Raw genomic sequence first — 21,874 nt, 5'->3', positions numbered from 1 at the left:
CATTTCTGGGCTTTTAGCTCTTATCCCCTGAGTATGTGGTATTGGAGTGTGACCCCCACTCTCTGTTCTGATCCTCTCTCCTGTGTGGTTTCAGATGGATCAGTTTATGCAGCAGCTCCAGAGCCTGGAGGCCCTGGTTTCCAGGGTGCAGGGTGGTGGTGGAGCGGTGCCGGACGCAGAGCTGGAAGGCAGGATGCAACAGGCCGAGCAGGCCCTTCAGGAGCTTCTGAGAGAAGCCCAGATTTCAGAAGGTGATGAAGGCCAATTTCCCTTTAGACAGAAGGGAATTTCTAATCTTCTACAGATATCAGTTCAATAGGGGTCTATGCCCAGCAATTGCAGAGATAAAAGAACTGTCTGTGACTCTCCTGGGGCTTGAATGATGGAGATAAGAGCGTTGCATGCCTTCATTGACTGGGTTTTTACCATTTTGCCCTAGGCCAGTCAAAGCCACTTTTCCAACCCTCCATCGTGTTCTGGTCCTCTGTGCTAACTCCAGAAGTGCTAATATTCCTTTTACTTGTTGGTATCAGGTGCTAGTAAATCTCTCAGTCTCCAGTTGGTGAAGGCCAGAAGGGAAGAAGAGAGCTACCGGAACCGCCTGGATGACCTCAAGATGATGGTGGAAAGAATCCGGGCCCTGGGCAATCAGTATCAGAACCGAGTTCAGGATACTCGAAGACTGGTCACACAGATGCAGCTAAGCCTGGAGGAGAGCACGGCCTCCCTGAGAAACACCGTAGGTGTCACCGTGTTCAGGGTACTGAGGATCGCTGCCGGATGGGGAGACCCACCTGCAGTTTCTCATATTTTTTGTTCTACCTGGCAGAGGGTTGGGCTTTTCTTCCTTAAAACCGGTGCATCTGTTCTGTGTTCTTGGGGTTCCTGCAACTTCCCATTTTACTGCATTTATGTTCTTCCTAGCTCATTTCTTGCTAACTGTATCCTCACATTGGCCCTTTCTGTTCTCCGTTCTTGCTGCACACCTCCCAGCTTGTTAGCTCTTAGCAGGCAGGATTTAGTTTTGTTCATGTTTGCATTCTCCGCCCACAGCACAGTGTGTGGCTGTGATACCTGTCTGCTTAATGAATGAAGAGACGAACACATGAACAAATGAAGCAGGGGGTGGTGGTGTAGGGAGGTGGGAAGAAGGAAGGGATCCAGTGAAGACAGGATTCTGAAAAGGGGAAAAAGTTGTTGTCAGTATGATATTTTTAATGATGTGTGGTAGGAGGGAGAGATCCTCCTTGAATGAGCTTTCTTCTCTTTCTCAGTAAAGAAGGCAATGGTGACAATGTGAGTGAGTAGAAGACAAAGAGAACTGGAAGACAATCAGATACTATGTTGATGAAATGAAGGATTTAAGGAATAATGTATATTGATTTTTCCCCTTATTACAAAATAATGTTTATTGTAGAAAAATTAGAAAATAAATATCCCGTGATCTCATTAATAACCAGTCAAAACATGGTATATAGTCTACTGACTTTAAATCCATATGAAAATACATATTAGCATGTATAGATTTTTATTTTTTTTAAAGATTTTATTCATGAGAGACAGAGAGAGAGAGAGAAAGAGAGGGAGGCAGAGACACAGGCAGAGGGAGAAGCAGGCTCCGTGCAGGAAGCCGGACATGGCACTCCATCCCGGGTCTCCAGGATCACGCCCTAGGCCAAAGGCAGGCACTAAACTGCTGAGCCACCCAGGGATCCCATGTATAGATTTATAAATGCATCTGCATCTATATAGTTTTTTTGAACTTGGATTTCTACTTTATGCTTTTTAAAGATTTAATTATTTGAAAGAGAGAGAGCAGAAGAGGCAGAGGGAGAGAGAGAGGAAAAGAATCTCAAGCAGACTCCCTGCAGAGTGGGGAGCTGGAAACCGGGCTCCATCTCTTGTCTGTACTAGAAAGAAAGAAAGAAAGAAAAGAAAGAAAAGAAAGAAAAGAAAGAAAGAAAGAAAGAAAGAAAGAAAGAAAGAAAGAAAGAAAGAAAGAAAGAAAGAAAAGAAAGAAAGAAAGAAAGAAAGAAAAGAAAAGAAAAGAAAAGAGAAAAGAAAAGAGAAGAAAAGAGAAGAAAAGAGAAGAAAAGAAAAGAAAAGAAAAGAAAAGAAAAGAAAAGAAAAGAAAAGAAAGAAAAAGAAAAGGATGATAGTGAGGAGGGCCTCGAGATGTCTGGGTATAGAATGCTGTGTGGCTAATGACAACTAGTTCTAACAGGGCAGATGCAGAATCTGCTTAGGCTCCAGGGCTGAGTGCAAAGCCTTAACCAAATCTCCTTTTTCTACAGAACATTCCTTCCTCAGATCACTACGTGGGGCCAAATGGTTTTAAAAGTCTGGCTCAGGAGGCCGTAAGATTGGCAGACAGGTAAGGGGTCCCCTGCTTCAGACTACCTCTGCAAGCCCAGACTTGAACAAACCTGGAGGGTGTTCAGGACCTAAGCACCATTTCATTAATGCTCTGGGCTCTTTTGCAGCCATTTTCTGGCCTGGAAGCCTTTTTTTTTTTTTTTTTTTTTTTTTTTTAATTTCTTGGCTTTTAGCCTATGTAGGTGGCCACTGGGCACGATCTTTTGGCCAAATGTTGGGAATGGAGGTGATTTTTACCCCAGATTTTTCTGTGACTCACAGTATGGCTCTGGTGTGTGTCACATGTGATTTTTTTTCGGGCTCTGTGAAATCAAGCAGCCTTTGGAAAAGAACACCCTGCAGCTTTGAGGGACTCCCGGGCTCCCACACGGAGCCTGGGAACAAGTAGCAACGAGCTGTTTGCTAGACGCTGGGGGCCAAGGCCGCAGAGGGGCACCTCCTCCCGGAAACCGGCTCTGCGGCCCCAGGGATACCAGGCAGCTCCCCGTCGCCGGTACTGGAGGAGGCCTGCTCTCGGCGGACAGCTCGGCCCGTGGTAGGCGCCGGAATCTCAGACGGAGTCCCGTCGGGGGAGGCCCACGTGTGCCTTTGTAGCCCAGCTGCCTCCTGAGCTTGTCTTTGTTCTGTTGGTCTTGGTTGTTTTCTTTTCTTTTTTTATCACTTTGTAAGCATCTGGGGCACTTTTGTTGACAGGCGCTGTTCCCTGTAGCGGTGGCCCCAATACAAAGCTGCTGCAGCCAAGCTGTGGGGGGCGGGGGGGGTCCTGGACGAAGCCCCAAGGGTTAGCGCAGAAGGCCGGCGTTTCGCCCCCTGGGTCTGCTCGCACCACGCTCCCCGCCCGCGCCCCCTGGTTGTGCCGGAAACGGAAAAGATGCCCGGCCGTGCCGAGCTCCCTCCGCAGGTGGCCTCCGGCTTCCTGACGGTTCCTCCGATTGACCCCGGTCAGTTCTCTTGGGTCTTGCTCCGGCCAGCCGTTCCCTGACTGCTCTCCGGTCACGCAGACAAAAGGCCGAGAGGAAGCCCTTGGCTATGAAAACTCCACCGCCTTGTTTTTAACCCTCGCAGCCACGTGGCGTCCGCCAGTAACATGGAGCGGCTGGTAAGGGAAACCGAGGACTATTCCAAACAGGCGCTGGCGCTGGCGCACAAGGCCCTGCGGGAAGGCGGCGGCAGTGGCGGCGGCGGCGGCGGCGGCTCGGACGGCTCAGCGGCGCAAGGGCTGATGGGAAGGTACGTGGGGGGGGGGCCTCACAGGGGCTGATGGGAAGGTACGTGCGAGGGGGGCCTCGCAGAGGCTGATGGGAAGGTACGTGCGAGGGGGGCCTCGCAGGGGCTGATGGGAAGGTACGTGCGAGGGGGGCCTCGCAGGGGCTGATGGGAAGGTACGTGCGAGAGGGCCTCGCAGGGGCTGATGGGAAGGTACGTGCGGGGGGGCCTCGCAGGGGCTGATGGGAAGGTACGTGCGAGAGGGCCTCGCAGAGGCTGATGGGAAGATATGTGCGAGAGGGCCTCGCAGGGGCTGATGGGAAGGTACGTGCGAGAGGGCCTCGCAGGGGCTGATGGGAAGGTATGTGCGAGGCGGGGGCTCACAGGGGCTGATGGGAAGGTACACCGGAGGGGGCCTCGCAGGGGCTGATGGAAAGGGATGTGAGAGGGGGGCCCTCGCAGGGGCTGATGGGAAGGTACGTGTGAGGGGGGCCCTCGCAAGGGCTGATGGGAAGGTACGTCGGAAGGGGCCTCGCAGGGGCTGATGGGAAGGTACGTCCGACGGGGCCTCGCAGGGGCCCAGATACTCTGCCTTCCGCCGGGTGCAGCACGCACCGCCCTGGAGGGGCGCCGGGCTTCGCTACAAGATAGCCATCCTCAGGGTCAAGAGAACGAGAGAATTTGGGGAGCAGAGGGGCAGTGGTTGAGTGTCTGCCGTGGGCTCAGGGCGGGATCCCGGGATCGAGTCCGGCATGGAGCCCGCCTCTCCCTCTCCCTGTGTCTCTGCCTCTCTCTGGGTCATCTCTGTGTGTGTTATGAATAAATAAATAAAATCTTTTTTTTAAAAACGGGGGAAAGGACATCCCTTTATGTGTAGAAGAAGAAAAGACCGGTTAAGTGAAACGTGCGCGTGGGTGGCGGGGCCGCAGTGCTGGGGCCGCGGCGGCGGCTGAAGGGTGCGCGCAGACCCGGGCCGCGCGGGGTGAGCTGGGAGACGCGTGAGCTCTGGGGCGGCTGTTGGAGCGTGGGGAGGGCCGCCTGCCGCGCGCGCCCCTGCCGACCCCTGGGTTCCGCGGTGAGCCCGCCCACAGGGCTTTTACGCTCCAGGGCGAATGTTTGCTTCGAGGGAAAGGAGGGATTCCTCGACGTGTCTTCCCCGCGCCCGCAGGTTGGCGAAGGCCAGGTCGCTGGCCCAGCAGCTGTCGGGGGAGGCGGCGCAAGCCGACGCAGAGGCAGACAGGTCCTACCAGCGAGGCCTTCGCCTTCTCGATGCCGCGTCTCAGCTGCAGCAAGTCAGCGGCCGGGCTTTCCAGGTGAGGGCGGCGGCGGCGGCCTGGGGGCCTCGGGGCCCCGATCCGGTTGGGCCCCTCAGCTCTTCCTCCACGTGGACCCTTCTTGTCTTCCGTCTTGTTGACCGTTGCCTTGTGCTTGGCCCCCAGCCTTTGCCTCTGACAAAGCCTTAGCCCACCTTGTGAACCTGTCAGCCGAGAGCAATCTTCCGTGTCCTCCTCAGTTTTGGGGACCGCCAGAACCTGTGGGAAATCCCGAGCGGTAGAGCGTGATGCTTACCTTTGGGTCCCAGCTGCACCGCAGTTCCGTGTACAGCCGTTCACAAGACTTTCCTTCTTCTCAGAAGTTTTACGTTGTTTCTGACTTTTGTTCTTCTCGGAAGTTTTGCACCGTGTCCGTCGATTCCTTTAATGGTTACAAACTTACTGGGTTAGGAAGATGCAGCCCTCTACCTTCGCAAAAAACACTCACAAAAAAACCACTCACACAGATGTTTCCATGCATTGAGGGGGACACATGGGTGGCGCAGCGGTTTGGCGCCTGCCTTCGGCTCAGGGCATGATCCCAGGGTCCCGGGATCGAGTCCCACGTCGGGCTCCCTGCATGGAGCCTGCTTCTCCCTCTGCCTGTGTCTCTGCCTCTCTCTCTCTCTATCATAAGTAAAAATAAATCTTAAAAAGAATGTTTCCATGCATTTATAAACCAACATGTAGAATTTAGAGAGAGAGAATGAGAGAGCCAAAACCCGTTTGATGCTTGGGGAAACCGCCGCCTATCGTTCGGCATACTGCTTCATTTCTGTTAGACTTTGTGTCTGGATTGCTGTTGTTTTCAAACAATGGTGGGCAGCTCCTAAGAAGGCTGGCATGGCAACCGATGGGCAGAAAGTCAGATTCCTTCCCTTCTTTGGGCTTACAGGTGGAAATGAAGAGGATTAGACAAAACATTGATTCTCTCTCAAGCCTTGTGACCAGGCGCATGGATGAGTTCAAGCATGTGCAAAGCAACCTGGGAAACTGGGAAGAAGAAACCCAGCAGCTCTTAAGGAATGGAAAGAGTGGAAGACAGGTATCCTTTTATGAACTCATGCACTCAACACACAGGTACTGGATGCCTACCATGTGAATATATATGGCAAGAGGCCATAAAAACGCAACCGTAGAAAACTCTCCGAAGGTCATGGTACCACCGCTTGTAAATGGAGTAACTGAGATACAGACAGCTTGAAGTAATTAGTTCAGTTCCACCCACCGAATCAAGCCCTCAAACCTGGGGCCTACCCGAGTTCAATTTTGGTCCGGCTTTTTCTACTAGCTTGGCTTTAGGAAGTATCTAGAGTATAGTAAGATTGTGATTTGCAAAACTGTCCTCATCCTTCGTAGTGGGCTAGAGTTTGAAACCGTTCTCTATACAGGATGTGTCATTGGGTTATAAAGTTTGCTCTGTCCCGGATTGTGGAAGTCAGTACTCTTAGACTTTCTGGTGAATCACAAGACTCTGCTGTCATGAAGAGAATTGTGTCCAAGTGATTCTGCTGGCAGGAATGCTCTTCCTGGACGTATGTTACAGTTACTCTAATCTTACTCTGTCTGTTTACAGAAAGCAGATCAGCTGCTTTCCCGTGCCAACCTTGCTAAAAGCAGAGCCCAAGAAGCACTAAGTATGGGCAATGCCACTTTTTATGAAGTTGAGAACATCCTAAAGAACCTCAGAGGTAAGTGTTTCATGGTTTAGGTCACTTGAGTATGTTAAAGAAATAACTTTGATTTGTTTTGAATCCGTGTGTATCTGCCTAAACCATAGGTACATTGGGGTATTAATAGACACTTAATAAATATCTTCCTGAAGAAAAAAATTGTATTAATATTTGAAGTAGTGGAAGAATTTTAATTGATGTCAGGTGGCTTGAGGTCTGAACTTTGCTAGGCCCTTTGACTGCTCTGTGCTGACTGTATGACCATAGGCAAGTCACAGCCTTTCCAGACCCTAATGTCCTCTTTAAAGAAAGAAGGTTGAGGGACACCTGGGTGGCTTAGTGGTTGGGTGTCTGCCTTTGGCTCAGGTCAGGATCCCGGAGTCCTGGGATCGAGTCCACATCAGGGTCCCTGCAGGGGGCCTGCATCTCCCTCTGCCTCTCTCTTTGTATCTCTCATGAATAAATAAATAAAATATTTTAAGAAAAGAAAGAGAGAGAAAGAAAAGAAAGAAAGAGAAAGAGAAAAAGAAAGAAAAAAAGAAAGAAGGAAGGAAGAAGGAAGGAAGGAAGGAAAAGAAAAAAGAAAAGAAAAGAAAGAATTAAATGATCTCTAAGGTCTTCCACAGATCCAACATCCTAATACGACCCAGATATTTTTCCTTTTCCTTTGTAATCTGGCTGATTCCAATTTAGAATCAATGTGGTTAGTTTGTGGTGATGATAGGAGCAAGCTCTGTCACAGCACCTGGATCCCAGGAAATTTGGGTTTGTGCCTTATGGAGATTTGGCTAAAAATCAGGTTTATTCACTAAAGAGCAAAAAGGAAGCATTTCTAAAGTGTTGGGATTTTCTTCACAGAAAGAAGCTCTCTATCCATTCTGTTCATCCTCCAACTACCATCATTGGCAGCTTAGGGTTTAAGGCTCTGGCTCGAAACTTTGGGCTTCAGCAGTTACACCTGCTTTTGATCTACTTTGGGGTCTTAATACTCTTGCAGGGCTGGGGACCCAGGGCAGGCTGATAGTCAGTGTCTCTAAGCAAGGACCTAATTTTGGTTCTTTCAGTACCTCGTTTAAGTTCCTTTCTGCTAGATAAGAAAGGGCAGTAACAGCCACAGCTTCTCACACGCTTGCCCCCAGGCAGTAATAACACTCTTCCTGGATTTTTTTCTTAAAAACTTCAGCCCCATTCAATTTCATTTGTAAGTTTTAGAAGCTACTTTTCACCCTCGTGGCAATGTTTTCTTGTCTTCGTTTCAGAGTTTGACTTGCAGGTTGAAGACAGAAAAGCAGAAGCAGAAGAGGCCATGAAAAGACTCCCTTACATCAGCCAGAAGGTCGCAGATGCCAGTGACAAGACCAGGCAAGCAGAAACAGCCCTGGGCGGTGCTGCTGCCGACGCCCAGAGGGCAAAGACCGCAGCCAGGGAGGCCCTGGAGATCACCGACAAGATAGAACAGGTAAAGAGAAATCAAAATGCAGGTTGGCACGAGCAACCCCAAACGCAAGGGTTCTGTGGAAATAGAGCATCGGGCTCTTTCTGACCTCGAGATCTCAGAGTCCTGTGGCCCACGGCAGCCCGAGAGCCGCTTAAGTGCCCCATTTCTTGGTTGATTCACAAGGCTTTCATTGACCGAGACGTAGAGCCTTCATTTTCAGCTCCCTTTTTGGACAACACCAGAGAAGAACCATCCAAGATTGGGTTTTTTGTATCAACTATTGTACTCGTTTCCTAGAGCTTCTGTAATGAAGTGTACCACAGACTAGATGGCTTAAAACAACAGAAGTTTATTCTCTCACAGTTCTGGAGGCTAGAAGTCAGAAATCAAGATGTCAGCAGAGCCATACTCCCTCTGAGGCTCTGAGTAGAAACCTTGCTTGCCTCTTCCTAGCTTTTGTGGCTGTCAATCCTTAGCCTTGGTTTCCGGTGGCATCACTCCAATCTCTGTCTCTATCGTCATATGGGGTTTTTCTCCCTGGATATCTCTAACCCTCCTTATAAGGACACTGGTCATTTTGAATTAGAGGCCCATTAGACTCTAGTATAACTTTATCTTATGTAATTGGATCTGCAACAACCCACTTCCAAATCAGGTCGTATTCTGGGGTCCTGGGGTTTCGGACATCAGCATACCTTTTTGACATAACCCCATAACAACAATTATCAGTGTTTGATTCAAGATTATGAAATTCTGGAGTTCTAGATCCCTTGTCTCTATTTTTTATGTCTAAGCTCTGCATATTCATTTTTTTCCCCCTTTCTTCTATGTACCAGCACTGTGCTTGGTGCTGGGCATATGCAGATGAGAAAGACCCGGTCCTTCTCTTCAAGGAGCATTCAGTATAATGGGAAAGGCAGATTAGATACACTGCAACCCATATGTTGTAGTTAAATGCTACAGTAGAAGCTGTGCTTGTTGGCTGGAGAACTTCTTAGCTCTCATTTAGGCAAGACTTCTAAAAAGCTTATGCAACTTTAGAAAACCAAGAGGGAACTCTTAGTACCTAGGACTATTTGACCTCACTCTTGGACCACTTAGCAATTTGCAAGAAAACTTTCTAAGTCCCTTGAGTGTAGAGACCAATTTCAAGTGGCTCTCTTTTTATAGCTTCTACACAGAGATACCTGCAATTTGATGCTCAATAACGCCTTACTGGTAAAGATATTAACAAACTTTGTTCTAAGAAAAACAAAAGTTACAGCTGTAGCCCATTCATTCTCTGCACCTTAAACTCAGCTGTCTCAGGGATCCTAGTAAAGTCACTGAAAAGACTGTGGCAGCAAAGAACTCTGACGGGAAATGATGTGAATCTCTCGCCCTCTGAGTTTTCCCAAATAGTTTCTGTTGCATTCACGTTTTGGTGAGTGGTGACTGAGAGGGAATCAGTGTCTCACTGCTGACCCTCCTAGTCCCTACAGATACACCCACAAATTAATTTGTTTAAAGCAGAGCTTGGGGAAGGGTGTGTCTCCAAGTCTGACTCTTGTTATTCATTTAACTTACTCCATCAGGGTCTGGCTGCAGCTGTTTATTTTTTATTTCTCTCTGGGATGTTTTTGTGCCTCACCCCTCTCTTTCCTCCTGTTCCTGGCTCTCTTTCTTTTCCCAGGAGATAGGGAGTCTGAACTTGGAAGCCAATGTGACAGCAGATGGAGCCTTGGCCATGGAGAAGGGACTGGCTACTCTGAAGAGCGACATGAGGGAAGTGGAAGGAGAACTGGCAAGGAAGGAGCAAGAGTTTGACCTGGATATGGATGCAGTGCAGATGGTCAGTTCCCATCATTTTCCATGGGATATTCCATTAAACTTGCCAATATGAGACACCCTTTCAAGACTGGTTTGTATTTATTTTTTCAGGTAATTACAGAAGCCCAAAGAGTTGATAGCAGAGCCAAGAATGCTGGAGCTACAATCCAAGACACACTCAACACATTGGACAGCATCCTACACCTAATAAGTATGTGACGTACCCACAAACTTCCAGCCCCATGCTCCCGCCTGCTCTCAGAGCACTTGCTAGATCTAGCCCTGATAAGTGGAAGTCTTAAGGATACCCTCAAGGGTATCAGAACATTGCTTTATTTCTAGGCCCAGACACTTTGGGCACATGACTTTCCATTTTCCAGACTCTTATTTTACCATCTAAAGATGAGTCACTGAGTACCTATTGCCCTTGGAGGTGAAAGTGTGTAGATCAAAGATCTGGGTGTATTTAGGAAATGTATTGAAGCGCAAAGAGGTTAATCATGTCTCACTGATCACACAGTAAGTAAACTGTAGAGGCAATACTCAAACTTCACAGCTAAAGAGAAGACTAGACAGTTTGAGAGTCCTCCTAGAGATTCTGAACTTGATCCTGAGAAGCTAGCGGGCAGTTGTGAGCAGAGGAATATCGTCATCGCTGTGTATTTCAGAAAGCTCACTAAGTGGATGCAGGAATGAGTGGAAGGGACTTGGTTAGACAAAAGGCAGGGTGAGACCACTTTGGAAATGGTGCGAGGGATTGTGGAGGGAGGTGACAGGGTCTGAGCTCTGAGGCAGTAGACGTGGTGAGGGGGAACCTCCTCCCAGTCTGGGAAGTCAGGAGTCCCTTGCTGATTATGCTCCCCTCCACCCCACCTGTAGTTAGACCTCGGTCTAACCAGTTGTGGGAACCTGACCTGCCTGGTTCATAGCCCAGAAGAAATGGAAAGATAGTAGGTACATGACATACTGCAACCTTTTCACATAAAATAGATTTGGTGGCACAGCGTGGCAACAATTCAGAGTTGCCTGCAGAATCCCTCCCCCACAAAAAAACTGATAAGGATTAACAGTCTGGATGGGTAAAACTGATATCAAACCCTCATTTGGCCTGTTTAATCAAGTGTAGATTGCAACACTTAGGGAACAAGGGATTCCATCATAGATTCCATAGACATTCAGGAAAAGGTTTTTTAGCCCTGGTGGCACAGCGGTTTAGCGCTTGCCTTCAGCCCAGGGCATGATGGTAGAGACCTGGGATTGAGTCCCATGTCAGGCTCCCTGCATGGAGCCTGCTTCTCCCTCTGCCTGTGTCTCTGCCCCTCTCTCTCTCTCTCTCTCTCTGTCTCTCTCTCTCTCATGAATAAATAAATAAAATCTTAAAAAAAAAAAAAAAAAGGAAAAGGCTTGGTCCTACCATTTGGGTTCAGTAGAACAATTTTAAGACCTGATTTTTCTGTAGAATACCATCCTCACCCTGGGAGGTCAGTGTCGTCTGTGTTGTTATACTAATGAGTCTGCTTTGTGGTCCAAGGAGACCCAAAGGGCTCTTTTTACCCTTTAAGGGGGGGAAAAAAACCCAAACCCAACTCCCCAGTGGAGATTTTAGCAGCTTTGTGTAGTGTTCTGAAAAAGGTAATGAAACTAATAGGGCCTTTCGAGAAAAATGAGAGCATGGGGAAAGAAGGTTGGTGGGAACTATTAAACATTTACTAACTGTCAGGCACTGTGCCAGGTGTTCTCTGGTATAATATCATTTAAGTCTTTTAAAAGTCCTAAGAGACAGCCTTCATTATTTTTATTATTTTATTTCACAGAATAGTAAACTGAGGCTCAGAGAGGTTGATAATGCCCCATGGATCACATAGTAAACTGTGGAGGTGGGATTCCAAGTGACATCTCTTTGTTTCCAATGCTCCTGCCCCTTTTCCTGAGTAGCTTGTGCTGCCTCTCTAGGGACATGGTTATTTTGTTTCCAAGCTTACTTAACACTCAGCACATCACAGAACCCGAAATGCCGAAATTCTCCCATTTTCCTTGGTGAAGGACTGACCCACTGGGTCGGTCTGCATTTTCGTTACGATGTTGTTTCTCCTGGTTGCTCTCTCGAGTCCTGGAGCAGTCACAGCGTCATCACTCGAGGCACAATAAACTCGGGCGGTCAAGTGCTATCACCACAACTCAGATCTCAGATATGGAGGCAACCTGACCTTGAGTTTGAACTGACCAAAGGCCACCCAAACCCTGTTCAGATCAAACAGGTTTGGCCAGGTGCCCTTCGTGCTGACATGAGTTTTAGATTGTGTCTGGGTAAAACATACCTGAACAAACAGGACTACATTTCATATTGGAAATAAACTAGTATCTAGCCAGATTCCCACTGTCTCCGGCCAGAATGAAGTCTTACATCATTTCCGAACAGCTGGAATCTATCCCCCAAATAGCAAAGCATACCTTGGCCTCTATAAACTCCAAAGCCCAGCCAGTTTCTAAAGGTCTTCTAATGGAAAATAGCAGGATATTTCCTAAGGGTAGTTCAGTAAACATAATTTGGAGTTGGTCCTGATCCTAGGGTGGGCTGTGTTGGGCAGACACCTTGGACAGTACTCAGTCTCCTATGACCTTCAGCCTTCATCTTTTCAGAGCATGAACTGTTGGCCCTAACGTGAAAGGAGAAATCCAAACTTTGTATTGCTTAACTGTAGAGCTCAGAGGCTTGAACCGGGCTGTTCGTAACTAATAAGTAGGCTAGAGCTCTCTAAATATTTTCTATATTATTCCCACTGTAAAATAAGCCTTTTATTTTTTTAGTTTAAAGTTTTTTAAATAAACTCTACACCACACGTGGGGCTTGAACTCACAACCCTGAGATCAAGTTAACATACTCCACCACTTGAGCTAGCCAGGCACCCCTAAAATAAGCATGACATACCGTTTCCTCTGGGCAAGTGGAAACAGGAATTAGTTAAAGGTATAGAGGGTCCACATGTGTTCAGGGAGATCTAACCACAGCTCTTCTATATTAACTCCTTTCTCATTGCCTAAAATAGATCAGCCTGGCAGTGTGGATGAAGAGAAGCTGATCTTATTGGAGCAGAACCTCTTCCGGGCCAAGACTCAGATCAACAGCCAGCTGAGGCCCTTGATGTCAGAGCTGGAAGAGAGAGCACGCCGACAGCAGGGCCACCTCCATTTGCTAGAGACGAGCATAGATGGAGTTCTGGCTGATGTGAAGAACCTGGAGAACATTAGGGACAACCTGCCCCCAGGCTGCTATAATACCCAGGCTCTTGAGCAACAGTGAATCTGCTATCGAGATTTTTCTACTGAGGTTCTTGGGATACAGAACTCAGGAGCCATCTCATGTGGTTGGAGTGGGATGGAGACATTTGAACATGTTGAATGGGCATGCTCAGGTCCACCAAACCTGATCCCATCCCTGAGATCTTGGCCAGATAGATGTTTCATTACACCAGTGTAATACTACTTGTTTCCTGATGCTGGGCAGTGAGGCAAATAGTGTTGGGTATGAGACTGGCCAATGCCCTGGACCCTGAAGGGTAGACTGGATGGAAGAATAAGCTGCACAGGCAGGTGTTTGCTTCAGGATAGTCACAAACTTGACCCCTGGAGTACGAACAGGTGCCCCTGGGCTATAGTTAGCTTATTCTTTGGGCAGTGTGACCAAAGGAAAAATTTTTACTTTGCCCACCCATAAAATTATTCTTAATGTCTGAACAGAAAGTGAAGTCAGTCACACTGTGGCCAGTAAAATACTATTGCCTTGTAGCGTCCAACGCAAGCTTTTTATTGACCAGAGTTCCTCCCACTTTGTACCACCCACTTTGTCAACATGTGCTCTTTCAAGCTGGAAGAAGGGAACAACGATAGAGTGAGAGGCTGTAAGGCTGGTCCATTTGGAGCAGAGTTGCCTGCTTGGGTCCTGCCGCCTTTGAGTTCTTCTGGGGCCTGGAAGTAACATCCTTTCCCTGATGATGCCATGGCAACTTAGAGACTACATTTTGTTAAAGCATTTTCGACCAGCAAAGCAAGCATTGGGAAGGTATTTACTTTTGGGTTTCAAAGTGATAGAAAAATGTAGCTTGGGCATTGAAAGAAGTACAATTACCTAGAAGATTTATTAGTCCTAATTCAATTCCACTTTTCAAACACATTATATGTGTCTGTGTGTTTTATTTTCTCTCTCTCCCTATAGCAGAGAATGTTCCTACTCACACTGGAGCTGGGTAGACTCCATCCTTCCATCCATCCTTCCATTCATCCATCCATCCATCCTTACAACATATATTTATTGAGTACCTATTGCGTGTCAGGGGCTGGGGTACAGTGGTGAGGTAGTCTCTGCCCTCACAGAGTTGATTGTCTAGTAAGGAAGACAAACATTAAAAAAAATAAACTTACATCTCTCATTCATCACAAGTGGTTTTTATTGCAATAACCCCCTGGTTTGCAACCTCATTTCTCAACATATGTTGCAAGACACTCCCATGGGGGCACTTGGGTTTTGGCAAAGCTGGGATGGTTCTGGGTTGTGCACACTTCTTTGCAGTCCAGCTGTCACTCCTCCCCTTTCCACACCTGATTGCAACAGACTGTTGAGTCATGATAACACCAGTGGGAATTGCTGGAGAAACCAGAGATGCTTCCATTTAAGCTTGGAAGATTTTCGTGCAGCCTCACCTCTGTACTTCCTTGGCTTTTCATGGATGTGTTTTTGAATAAAGAATAATTCTTAGATGCCTGTGGTCAGTTTCTAATTTGTCAAACTCTAAGCCTCAGGTGGAGGTACCAAACCAATGAAAACCAAAATGCCATAGAAACAGCGATGAGTCCTAAAGTTTGCATTTTTCTGAACATCTTGTTCTGTATGAAAGTTAATTGGTGCTGTCTCCTAAACATAAAGAAAGACTTATTTCTGGAACAACCTGAACAGGGTGGAGTTTTAATATTGTTTTCTTCAGCTATGAAATTAAGGTAAAATCAATAGTTTGTGGTACATTGTCATGCATTTTAATAAGTAAGAATCTAATAAATTAAGATCCTGAATTGGCCAACTAGCCAAGTGGCTGAGGAAAAGATTCTGTTCCTTTCTACATTAACCCTGCAAATTCTGACAGGTCTGATCACTTTGCTTTACCTTCTGTAGAGGTGAATGGAGAATCCTGTCTTGGCATATTCAATCACATATCCTATAAACCTCTCACTATAGCTAACAACTAATGCCCAGGAAATGTATATGTATTAATTAGATTAACTATCAAATCACATAGACCTAAAAATGTACATTTCTCAAACACTTTTTTTCTCGCTCTCATAGTGGATGGGGAGAAAGTTGGTAGGGTGACCCTCCACGTTGTCAATCCAGAAGTCTGCCATTTATAATATGTGACTTCTAAGGTTGCCCTGGGAATCTTTTACATTCCAGTGAGTACAAAGGGGAAAAGACATGGGAGGGGGAAGACACCTGGAAGGTTTTTGGGGGCCAAGCCTGGGAGGAGATAGATGCACGTCACTTTCTTTCATGTTCAATGGTCCAGAACCTGGTTTTATGACCACTCTGACTTCAAGGGGTCTGGAAAATAGAGGCCCTTGGTAGGAAGCCATGTCTCAATGACAGTCCTACACAATGAAGGGGGAGAATGCATTACTAGTGATCGGCGCCTGTCTCTGCCAAGTACGAGATTAGACAGTACATGTTCGGGGGAACTTGGTGAGGGCTTCTATTACCTAATAACATGCAGTCATAAAAGGATTCCTCAGTGGGATAAATTGTTAAGAAGGTCATAGAATGTCTTCCCTGACAAATGGGAGATAATCTCTGAATGGAGATGGGAAGTGGAAAAGTGACTCATGTGACTTCCTTGGTATAGACATGATTCCCTCATTCCTAAGGACCTGACAAAATTATCCCTAAGAAGAGAGAAGGGCCGTGTGGCTGAGAGAGAGCCTACTCAGGACTTAGCCTCTGTAACCAGTCTTGCCCTGATCCTGCCAAGTTAAGGGAGCTGTCTTTCCTGGTTCTCATCAGTATTTCTAATTGATAGTGAAAATGCTGTTGTACTACTCCCCTGAGAGCTTTCTGATTAATTGTGCTGCTGGGAGGCTATGATGCACATCATCATCTACTTTGACTCATAGGGATTTCTGTTTGGGGCGGGGCGGGGGGTAGGAATGAAAATGTCCATAGGTTATGGCTTCTTAGCAGATGTATTTCTGATCTTATCCCAGGATGTGGTTTCTTGTCAGTACTCTTGGGAGGCTAGAGAAAAGGGGAAGAAGATACTCAGTAATGTCCAATGTTTGGAACGAGGCTCAAGGACTGGAACATATTTATCATGCCTTCTTTCAATGTTTTTGCATGGTCATGGGAGCATTGTGGATTCTTGCTGTGGTTCAGTTTTCCCACCTGGAAAGTAGAGATTAGATTTTTTTTTTCCTACTTTCTTTACACTACAGACTGCATGTGACTTCCTAAGAAATTCCAAGACCTGAAGCTACTTATGGGTCATAAGAGAAGAAATGTGTATGTACATGTATGTTAATTTATAGTTAGTACATATATTTTATAAGGTAATGTAAGTTAGCAAATTAAACCAGTGTTTATGTCTAATTTTAAACAAGCTTTCAACATTACATACTCTCAGGACAGAGAAAAAGAGTGTTTAGGTTTGTGGCCAAAATAGCAAATGTAAACACAAGTAATCAATTTACAAGGCATATCAAGTGTCATTATGATGGGCCACCAAACCCAGATGGACACACACGAAGCTAATTCCAATCTTAAACAATAACAACAAAACACACAGTAAGAACTAAAATGATTTTTTTTTTTAAAAAAAAAGCACAATCTGACGAACAAGTGGCTAAGCCCTAAATGAGGGGCCTAAAGGGGAATTGCTATTCTACCTTCTGAACCATGACTAATACTAGCTAATGACAATCTCCATTTAGATCTCTACCAACACACAGTGCATGCCACAACTACGAATAAGAACTAAGAGAGCAGAGCTGAGCAATTAGCAAATTACTCATTTTTGTCTTGTTTATACTGCCAAAACTGTGAGTCTAATGATTTGTCTTACTTAAGATCTTTTATACCAAAAGTGAATGATACAAGTTTAGTTCTTACAAATGCGTTTTTGCTTCCTAAGGAACTAATTTCATTAGGGAGGCAAAGCTAACCAATAGGAGATTGTGAAGATTAGGTCGGTTCTAGGATTCTTTTTTTTTTTTAATTGAAAACTCTTAGGCACAGTTACAAATTTGCTAATAATTCCTCCCTGCCTTTGGTCCTTGGGTGTGGCTGTGTATACTTTCATATCACACACTTGCTTTAAGAACATTTTTGCAACCATTAGCTTCTCTCAAGTAAGACTATGACAAAAAAAGTGATTAATTCTGCAACTCGCAGAGAAGATCCTGGACAAAGACACAAGACTAGTAGCATTGTCTTATTTATTAACGTAATTCAAACATTTTGCGGATAAAACTTCTGTCCATGACTATCCTAGCAACAAAATTTTACTCAAAATATTTCACTATGAAATGGTGTTGCAACTTCAATGTAGTTTTTATTAATGGGTTCATTTTCATAAAGCAAATCTTACTCTTAAAATGGCAGATTCAGTGACCAAAAGGGATTCAAAAAAAAGCTTCCCCCTCCCCATGCCAATCCTTGAGACCATTTGGATCAAACTGAGTTCTGGACCTGAAGGGAAAGAGTGTAGCTCGTTCCTAAGTAACTGGAACAGGCTAATAGGACACCCCAAATTTACACGACAAAGAAACCACATGAAAAATCGAGTTCACTGGCAGCTCTAGGAAGGTGTAGACTGGATGAATCTGACAGAGAGCATGCGCACCTTCACCACCATGCTACTCCACAGGTATCCTGATTGGAAGAGCTACAAAATCAGTCCCTGTTTCCATCCTCTCCATCTCACCTGTTGGCCTTCCTGCAGTAGCCTCGGGAGAGATCCTGAGCTTTTCATACTCTATGGGTTTATTTTTGCAGTACTCTTTTGATAAATGAAATATAATAACATGCTTCTCTCGCTGAATCCCATAAAGTGTGTGTTTATATCCGTTTGGGAGAGTAGATTTGGGTTGTTAAAATACAGTCATGTCTCCCTGTAATTCTCTGCCTCTTGCTGCTGATTACTGAGTCTCACTTTCTACTTAATTAGAACAGTGAGTTCTTCTATTCCTTCTGAGAATCTGAAGCATGAGACTGGTGCACGCTGGGGAAGGTGGGCCAAGCAGAGATGGGACAAAGAGGGTCTCTAGAAGCTCTAGCTCTGGGTTTCAGGCACTTCAGTTAAGAGACTTTCCTCCCCTGTTCCTATGTACATTCAAGGAAAATGAAAGCCAGAAGGCCCCAGAGACTGCCTGGGGTGGGGGACGGTGAATGAGGTACCATGGAGCAGCACAGAGCTCCCCAGGGGGCCACTCCTTGAGGAGAGAGTCATTGGCACAAAAGGTTTCCCTCCTTCCTGCCTCTTCTTACTCACATCAGCCACTTTCTGGAGAGTGGATGTTTTACATCAGTAGGCAGGAAATGAGGCTCCTGACCTCTGTTAACATCATCATTGCAGCCCGTGCCTTTCTCCCAGTCTCTGAACCATGCCAGCCTTGAGTTGCCATTTGGAAGAAGAAAGGGATCCCACGGGGGGGGGGGGGGGGGGGAGGAGTGAGAACCTAGAGGTCATCCTCATGGCACCTGGGGCACTACTTCAAACTCTGAATTATCTCAGTGCTAACCTCTGCAGGATCACAGCCACAATGTCCTGCCTGGGGCATGAGAGAGGGGCTCTGACCTCCCCCTAGCAAGTGAAGAATGGCACAGTTTGGGGAATGGACAGTTCTCCCCAAATTTGCTTTTTCTTGTATTAAAGAAAAGCAATTTTAATACAATCCCGGGGATCTACCAAGATAAGATCTGCCCTCATTTCATTCCAGACATCTTCTACTGCCCCTGTTCCTTTTCTTCCTGTCCCTCCCCACCCTCACACCGACTGTATACAGCCAACCTGGCTCCCTCTCATGGGTTGTGGACTACATGTGGCATGAACACAGAGCCCAGCAGAGTAACAGGGGACACCAAACAGACAAAAGATGTCTGGTTTCTCTCGGATCTGCTCGTGTAGATCCTCATAATAAACTCCAATCACAGATAAACTTCACATCCTTCACAATGTCACATTCCCCAAGGAATCCGGTTCCCTGATTTCTTTTCTTGGCCTGGGAGTGTTTTGCCCAGATAAGGACTCTTCTGTCTGTCTCTCTCCAGGTGTCATCTCGCGCATTCGAGGTCTTTCCTAGCCTTCCAAAAAGCATCCTTTCTTGGATTCAGAGGGTCACTATTTGGGATTTCCTCTAAGCTGTTGAGATCTCTTGATTTCTGAGGGAAACCTGGCTCTGGCCTTTCTCCCCATCACACCCACCCCTCGGACTCGCATATGCAATGCCCTATACAGGAGCAGCTGGATGAGACATAATTTAAAAGAAAGATGCCAGGTAAAGGCTGAAAAGAGTGGAAACCACACGTTACGTGGCCAGTATCATGAGGAACCAGGGGATAGAGACCATGTGGTATGAAGCCTTAAGGGTCAGGGAAACAATATCCTTTTCTCAGGCTCTACACTTGCTGTGTGACCTTAGACCAGCCATTTAATCCAGTGGACCTCTGCTCCTTTATCTTTTAAAGGAGAATGTTGAATCAACTAATCTCTGAAGCTTTGTTTCTTTTTTCATTTATGATTTCACCATCCTTAACCAAACTCTGAGAACCAAAAATAGGATCTTCATTCCCTCCTCTGGAGATTATTTCCATAATCCAAAAGGAATAACACTCTACTGGTTGCTACTCTGACATGCTCTTCTATTGAATCCAGTTCCCTTTCCTGGAGGCTATGGAAGACTGTCACAGACATGAAATATGTGCTGAAGAATGATGTCCCTGATGTCAGATCTCACCACCACCCCCATCCTGGGCCATAACTGGTACTAGATTTTCATAAAAGTATCCTGTTGCTCAGGGACCCATTCTGTGAAGACAACTGGAAACCCAAGAGCCAGGGACTAGATGAGAGACACAGAGCATAAGAGAATAATTTCCTTTTGGCTCTCAAAACGGAGCATGACTGAGACCAGAACAGCTAGAACAGTTTGTCAAAACCATTTCCAGGAGCAGCGGAGGAAGGTAAGAAATTACAAAAAGGGTGAAACAACTTAGTGGCTCTTAATGCCCTGCCTGCCATGACCTCTGCTCTCTGAACCCACTCCCCTGCCAGACGGACTTCCTCAGACGATGACTGTGGTTTCTGGGCTCTGGAGGAGATAGGATCAGCTCCAGAAACAAGACCGAGGTACTGTGTTTCCAGAAGAAACTGACCTCGGGTGCCACCTGCATCACCGCAGCAAGAATGGGTAAGGACCATCAATTCCCATTAGAGCAACAAGCCGCTCTTGGTCATCCTTGACTTACATCATGACAGAAAAATCTCCCAGCCACACAGGCAAGAGATAATTCCAATTAGCAAAGATCTCTAGGGTTGAGTGAATCCCTAGCATGTTTTATTTCAGAAATGGCTGCATTATTAGGATTTGGCCTCGACTACGCGATTCTTCTCAGATGCAGGAATGTGGCTAGGTATGAGCTCCAAGGGCTTAGGTAGAGACCTGAAGGTTCCTTGGACACGCTGGGCTGGCAGAGAACAAACTCTGCCATCAGTCACAGCCCAAAGGAGGAACCGTACAGATGCCACCAGGATATGAGGGTGGACTGGCTCTGTGTGATCACAGGCCCGGAGCATCGGGAAAATGGTCTTCTGAACCTAAGGAAATGGACGCAAATTCTTCTGAGAAACCCTACTATTCCCAGACTTGCCTCCCAGGGTTTGGAACCTGAAGGCCTCAGTCCTGAGCCTGGCCTGCACCTGCTGTGTGTGGGGGGGGCGGGGGGGGGTGGGGTGTGAGTGGGCAGGTGGCGGCGGCCTGGCCTTCCTTACTGTGTGGCTGTCACGCAGGTGCTGAGCGCTGAGGCTGGCCATGGTATCCTATCCAAAGGGAAGTTCACACCACAGGAGCGCATCAAGACTACAAACATAAAGAACCATGGACACGGGTTTCATCCAAATTCTATGAGGAGTGAACAACACCAACACCAACCAAACAAAACCAAACCAAAACGCAAGAGAAGGAAAAAAAAAAGAAAAAGAAAAAGAAAAGAAAGAAACATAGCCCTTCATGGTAAAGGGCATGCTGGGAAGGCGAGAGCCAGAGCCGCCTCCCCAGAGCATGCTGGGAGGACGGGCACTGGAGCCGCTCTCTAGAGCATGCTGGGGGACAGACACCAGCACGTCTCCAGGGACTGCACTTCCCCCAACTCCCACCCCTATTCCCTCACCCACCCCCAACCCGGAGACCAGAGGGGAGTCTGTCCGAGGATGACAGCTGAGTAGGGTATGCTGTGGTTCTCTGCAGGTCCCCCACACCGTGGAGGGTTGAGTCGGCAGGTGGGGAGAACAGTCAAGACGAGGAGTGGAGACACAGAGAGGCAGGAGAGGAACCAGGGGACAGAGACTGGAGGGGCCAGTGTGTTGGCGGAGGACGAGGGGAGAGTGGAGCCGAGGGCCGGGTGGCTGCTAGCCCGAGGCGTTGATGTACAGCTGGCTCTTGAGGATGTAGTCGATGACCGGCTGGGACAGGTAGTCCACCACGTGGCCGTCCCCGTGCTGCAGGGCCAGCCTGGATGGGAAGAGACGGGGCTCAGCTGACCCCCCCCCTGACCCAGGCTCAAGGGCCTGGCCCTCGCTTTCAGGGAGAGGGTTTACCCGCCACCCCAGCCCCTGCCTCTGCTTAGGCTGCAGGAAGGCTGCATAGGTTCCCCAATGGGCAGAAGCTCGCTGGCCCCAGAACTGCGCCCCGACCCCGGTGACTCCATTCCATCCTGGCTCTGCCATTTCCTTGCACAGGCGCCCCTGGCAGGTTATCGAAGCCCATCCGTTCGTTTCCTCCTCCGTAAGATGAGGGTAATATGT

General features: G+C 47.1%; 2 protein-coding genes across 7 annotated transcripts in view; one reads left to right on the top strand and one right to left on the bottom strand.

The window, feature by feature from the left end:
* LAMC2 (laminin subunit gamma 2) overlaps positions 1–14,570 on the top strand; it is a 55,853-nt gene extending 41,283 nt beyond the window's left edge. The window contains exons 13-23 of the mRNA XM_077901985.1: positions 95–251; positions 534–739; positions 2,295–2,374; positions 3,442–3,606; positions 4,751–4,895; positions 5,791–5,940; positions 6,472–6,586; positions 7,828–8,027; positions 9,679–9,837; positions 9,927–10,026; positions 12,863–14,570. Of these exons, the coding sequence (XP_077758111.1) occupies positions 95–251; positions 534–739; positions 2,295–2,374; positions 3,442–3,606; positions 4,751–4,895; positions 5,791–5,940; positions 6,472–6,586; positions 7,828–8,027; positions 9,679–9,837; positions 9,927–10,026; positions 12,863–13,116 (1,731 nt within the window). The 3' untranslated portion in view covers positions 13,117–14,570. The remainder of the gene's footprint in view (positions 1–94; positions 252–533; positions 740–2,294; positions 2,375–3,441; positions 3,607–4,750; positions 4,896–5,790; positions 5,941–6,471; positions 6,587–7,827; positions 8,028–9,678; positions 9,838–9,926; positions 10,027–12,862) is intronic.
* Positions 14,243–21,874, bottom strand: part of NMNAT2 (nicotinamide nucleotide adenylyltransferase 2) — a 194,898-nt gene continuing 187,266 nt past the window's right edge. For 5 of the 6 annotated variants that reach the window (XM_077901989.1, XM_077901990.1, XM_077901987.1 and 2 more), the window contains one exon: positions 17,272–21,581. In XM_077901989.1, coding sequence (XP_077758115.1) covers positions 21,479–21,581 — 103 coding nt within the window. In that variant the 3' untranslated portion in view covers positions 17,272–21,478. Of the gene's footprint in view, positions 16,240–17,271; positions 21,582–21,874 lie in introns of those variants that run through there. The other variant, XM_077901992.1, reaches the window with a different exon arrangement.

Source organism: Canis aureus, chromosome 6 (assembly GCF_053574225.1).
Source record: "Canis aureus isolate CA01 chromosome 6, VMU_Caureus_v.1.0, whole genome shotgun sequence".
NCBI classification, from domain to species: domain Eukaryota; kingdom Metazoa; phylum Chordata; class Mammalia; order Carnivora; family Canidae; genus Canis; species Canis aureus.
Note: the sequence above shows the minus strand (reverse complement) of the source record. Positions and strands in the feature narration are given on the sequence as shown.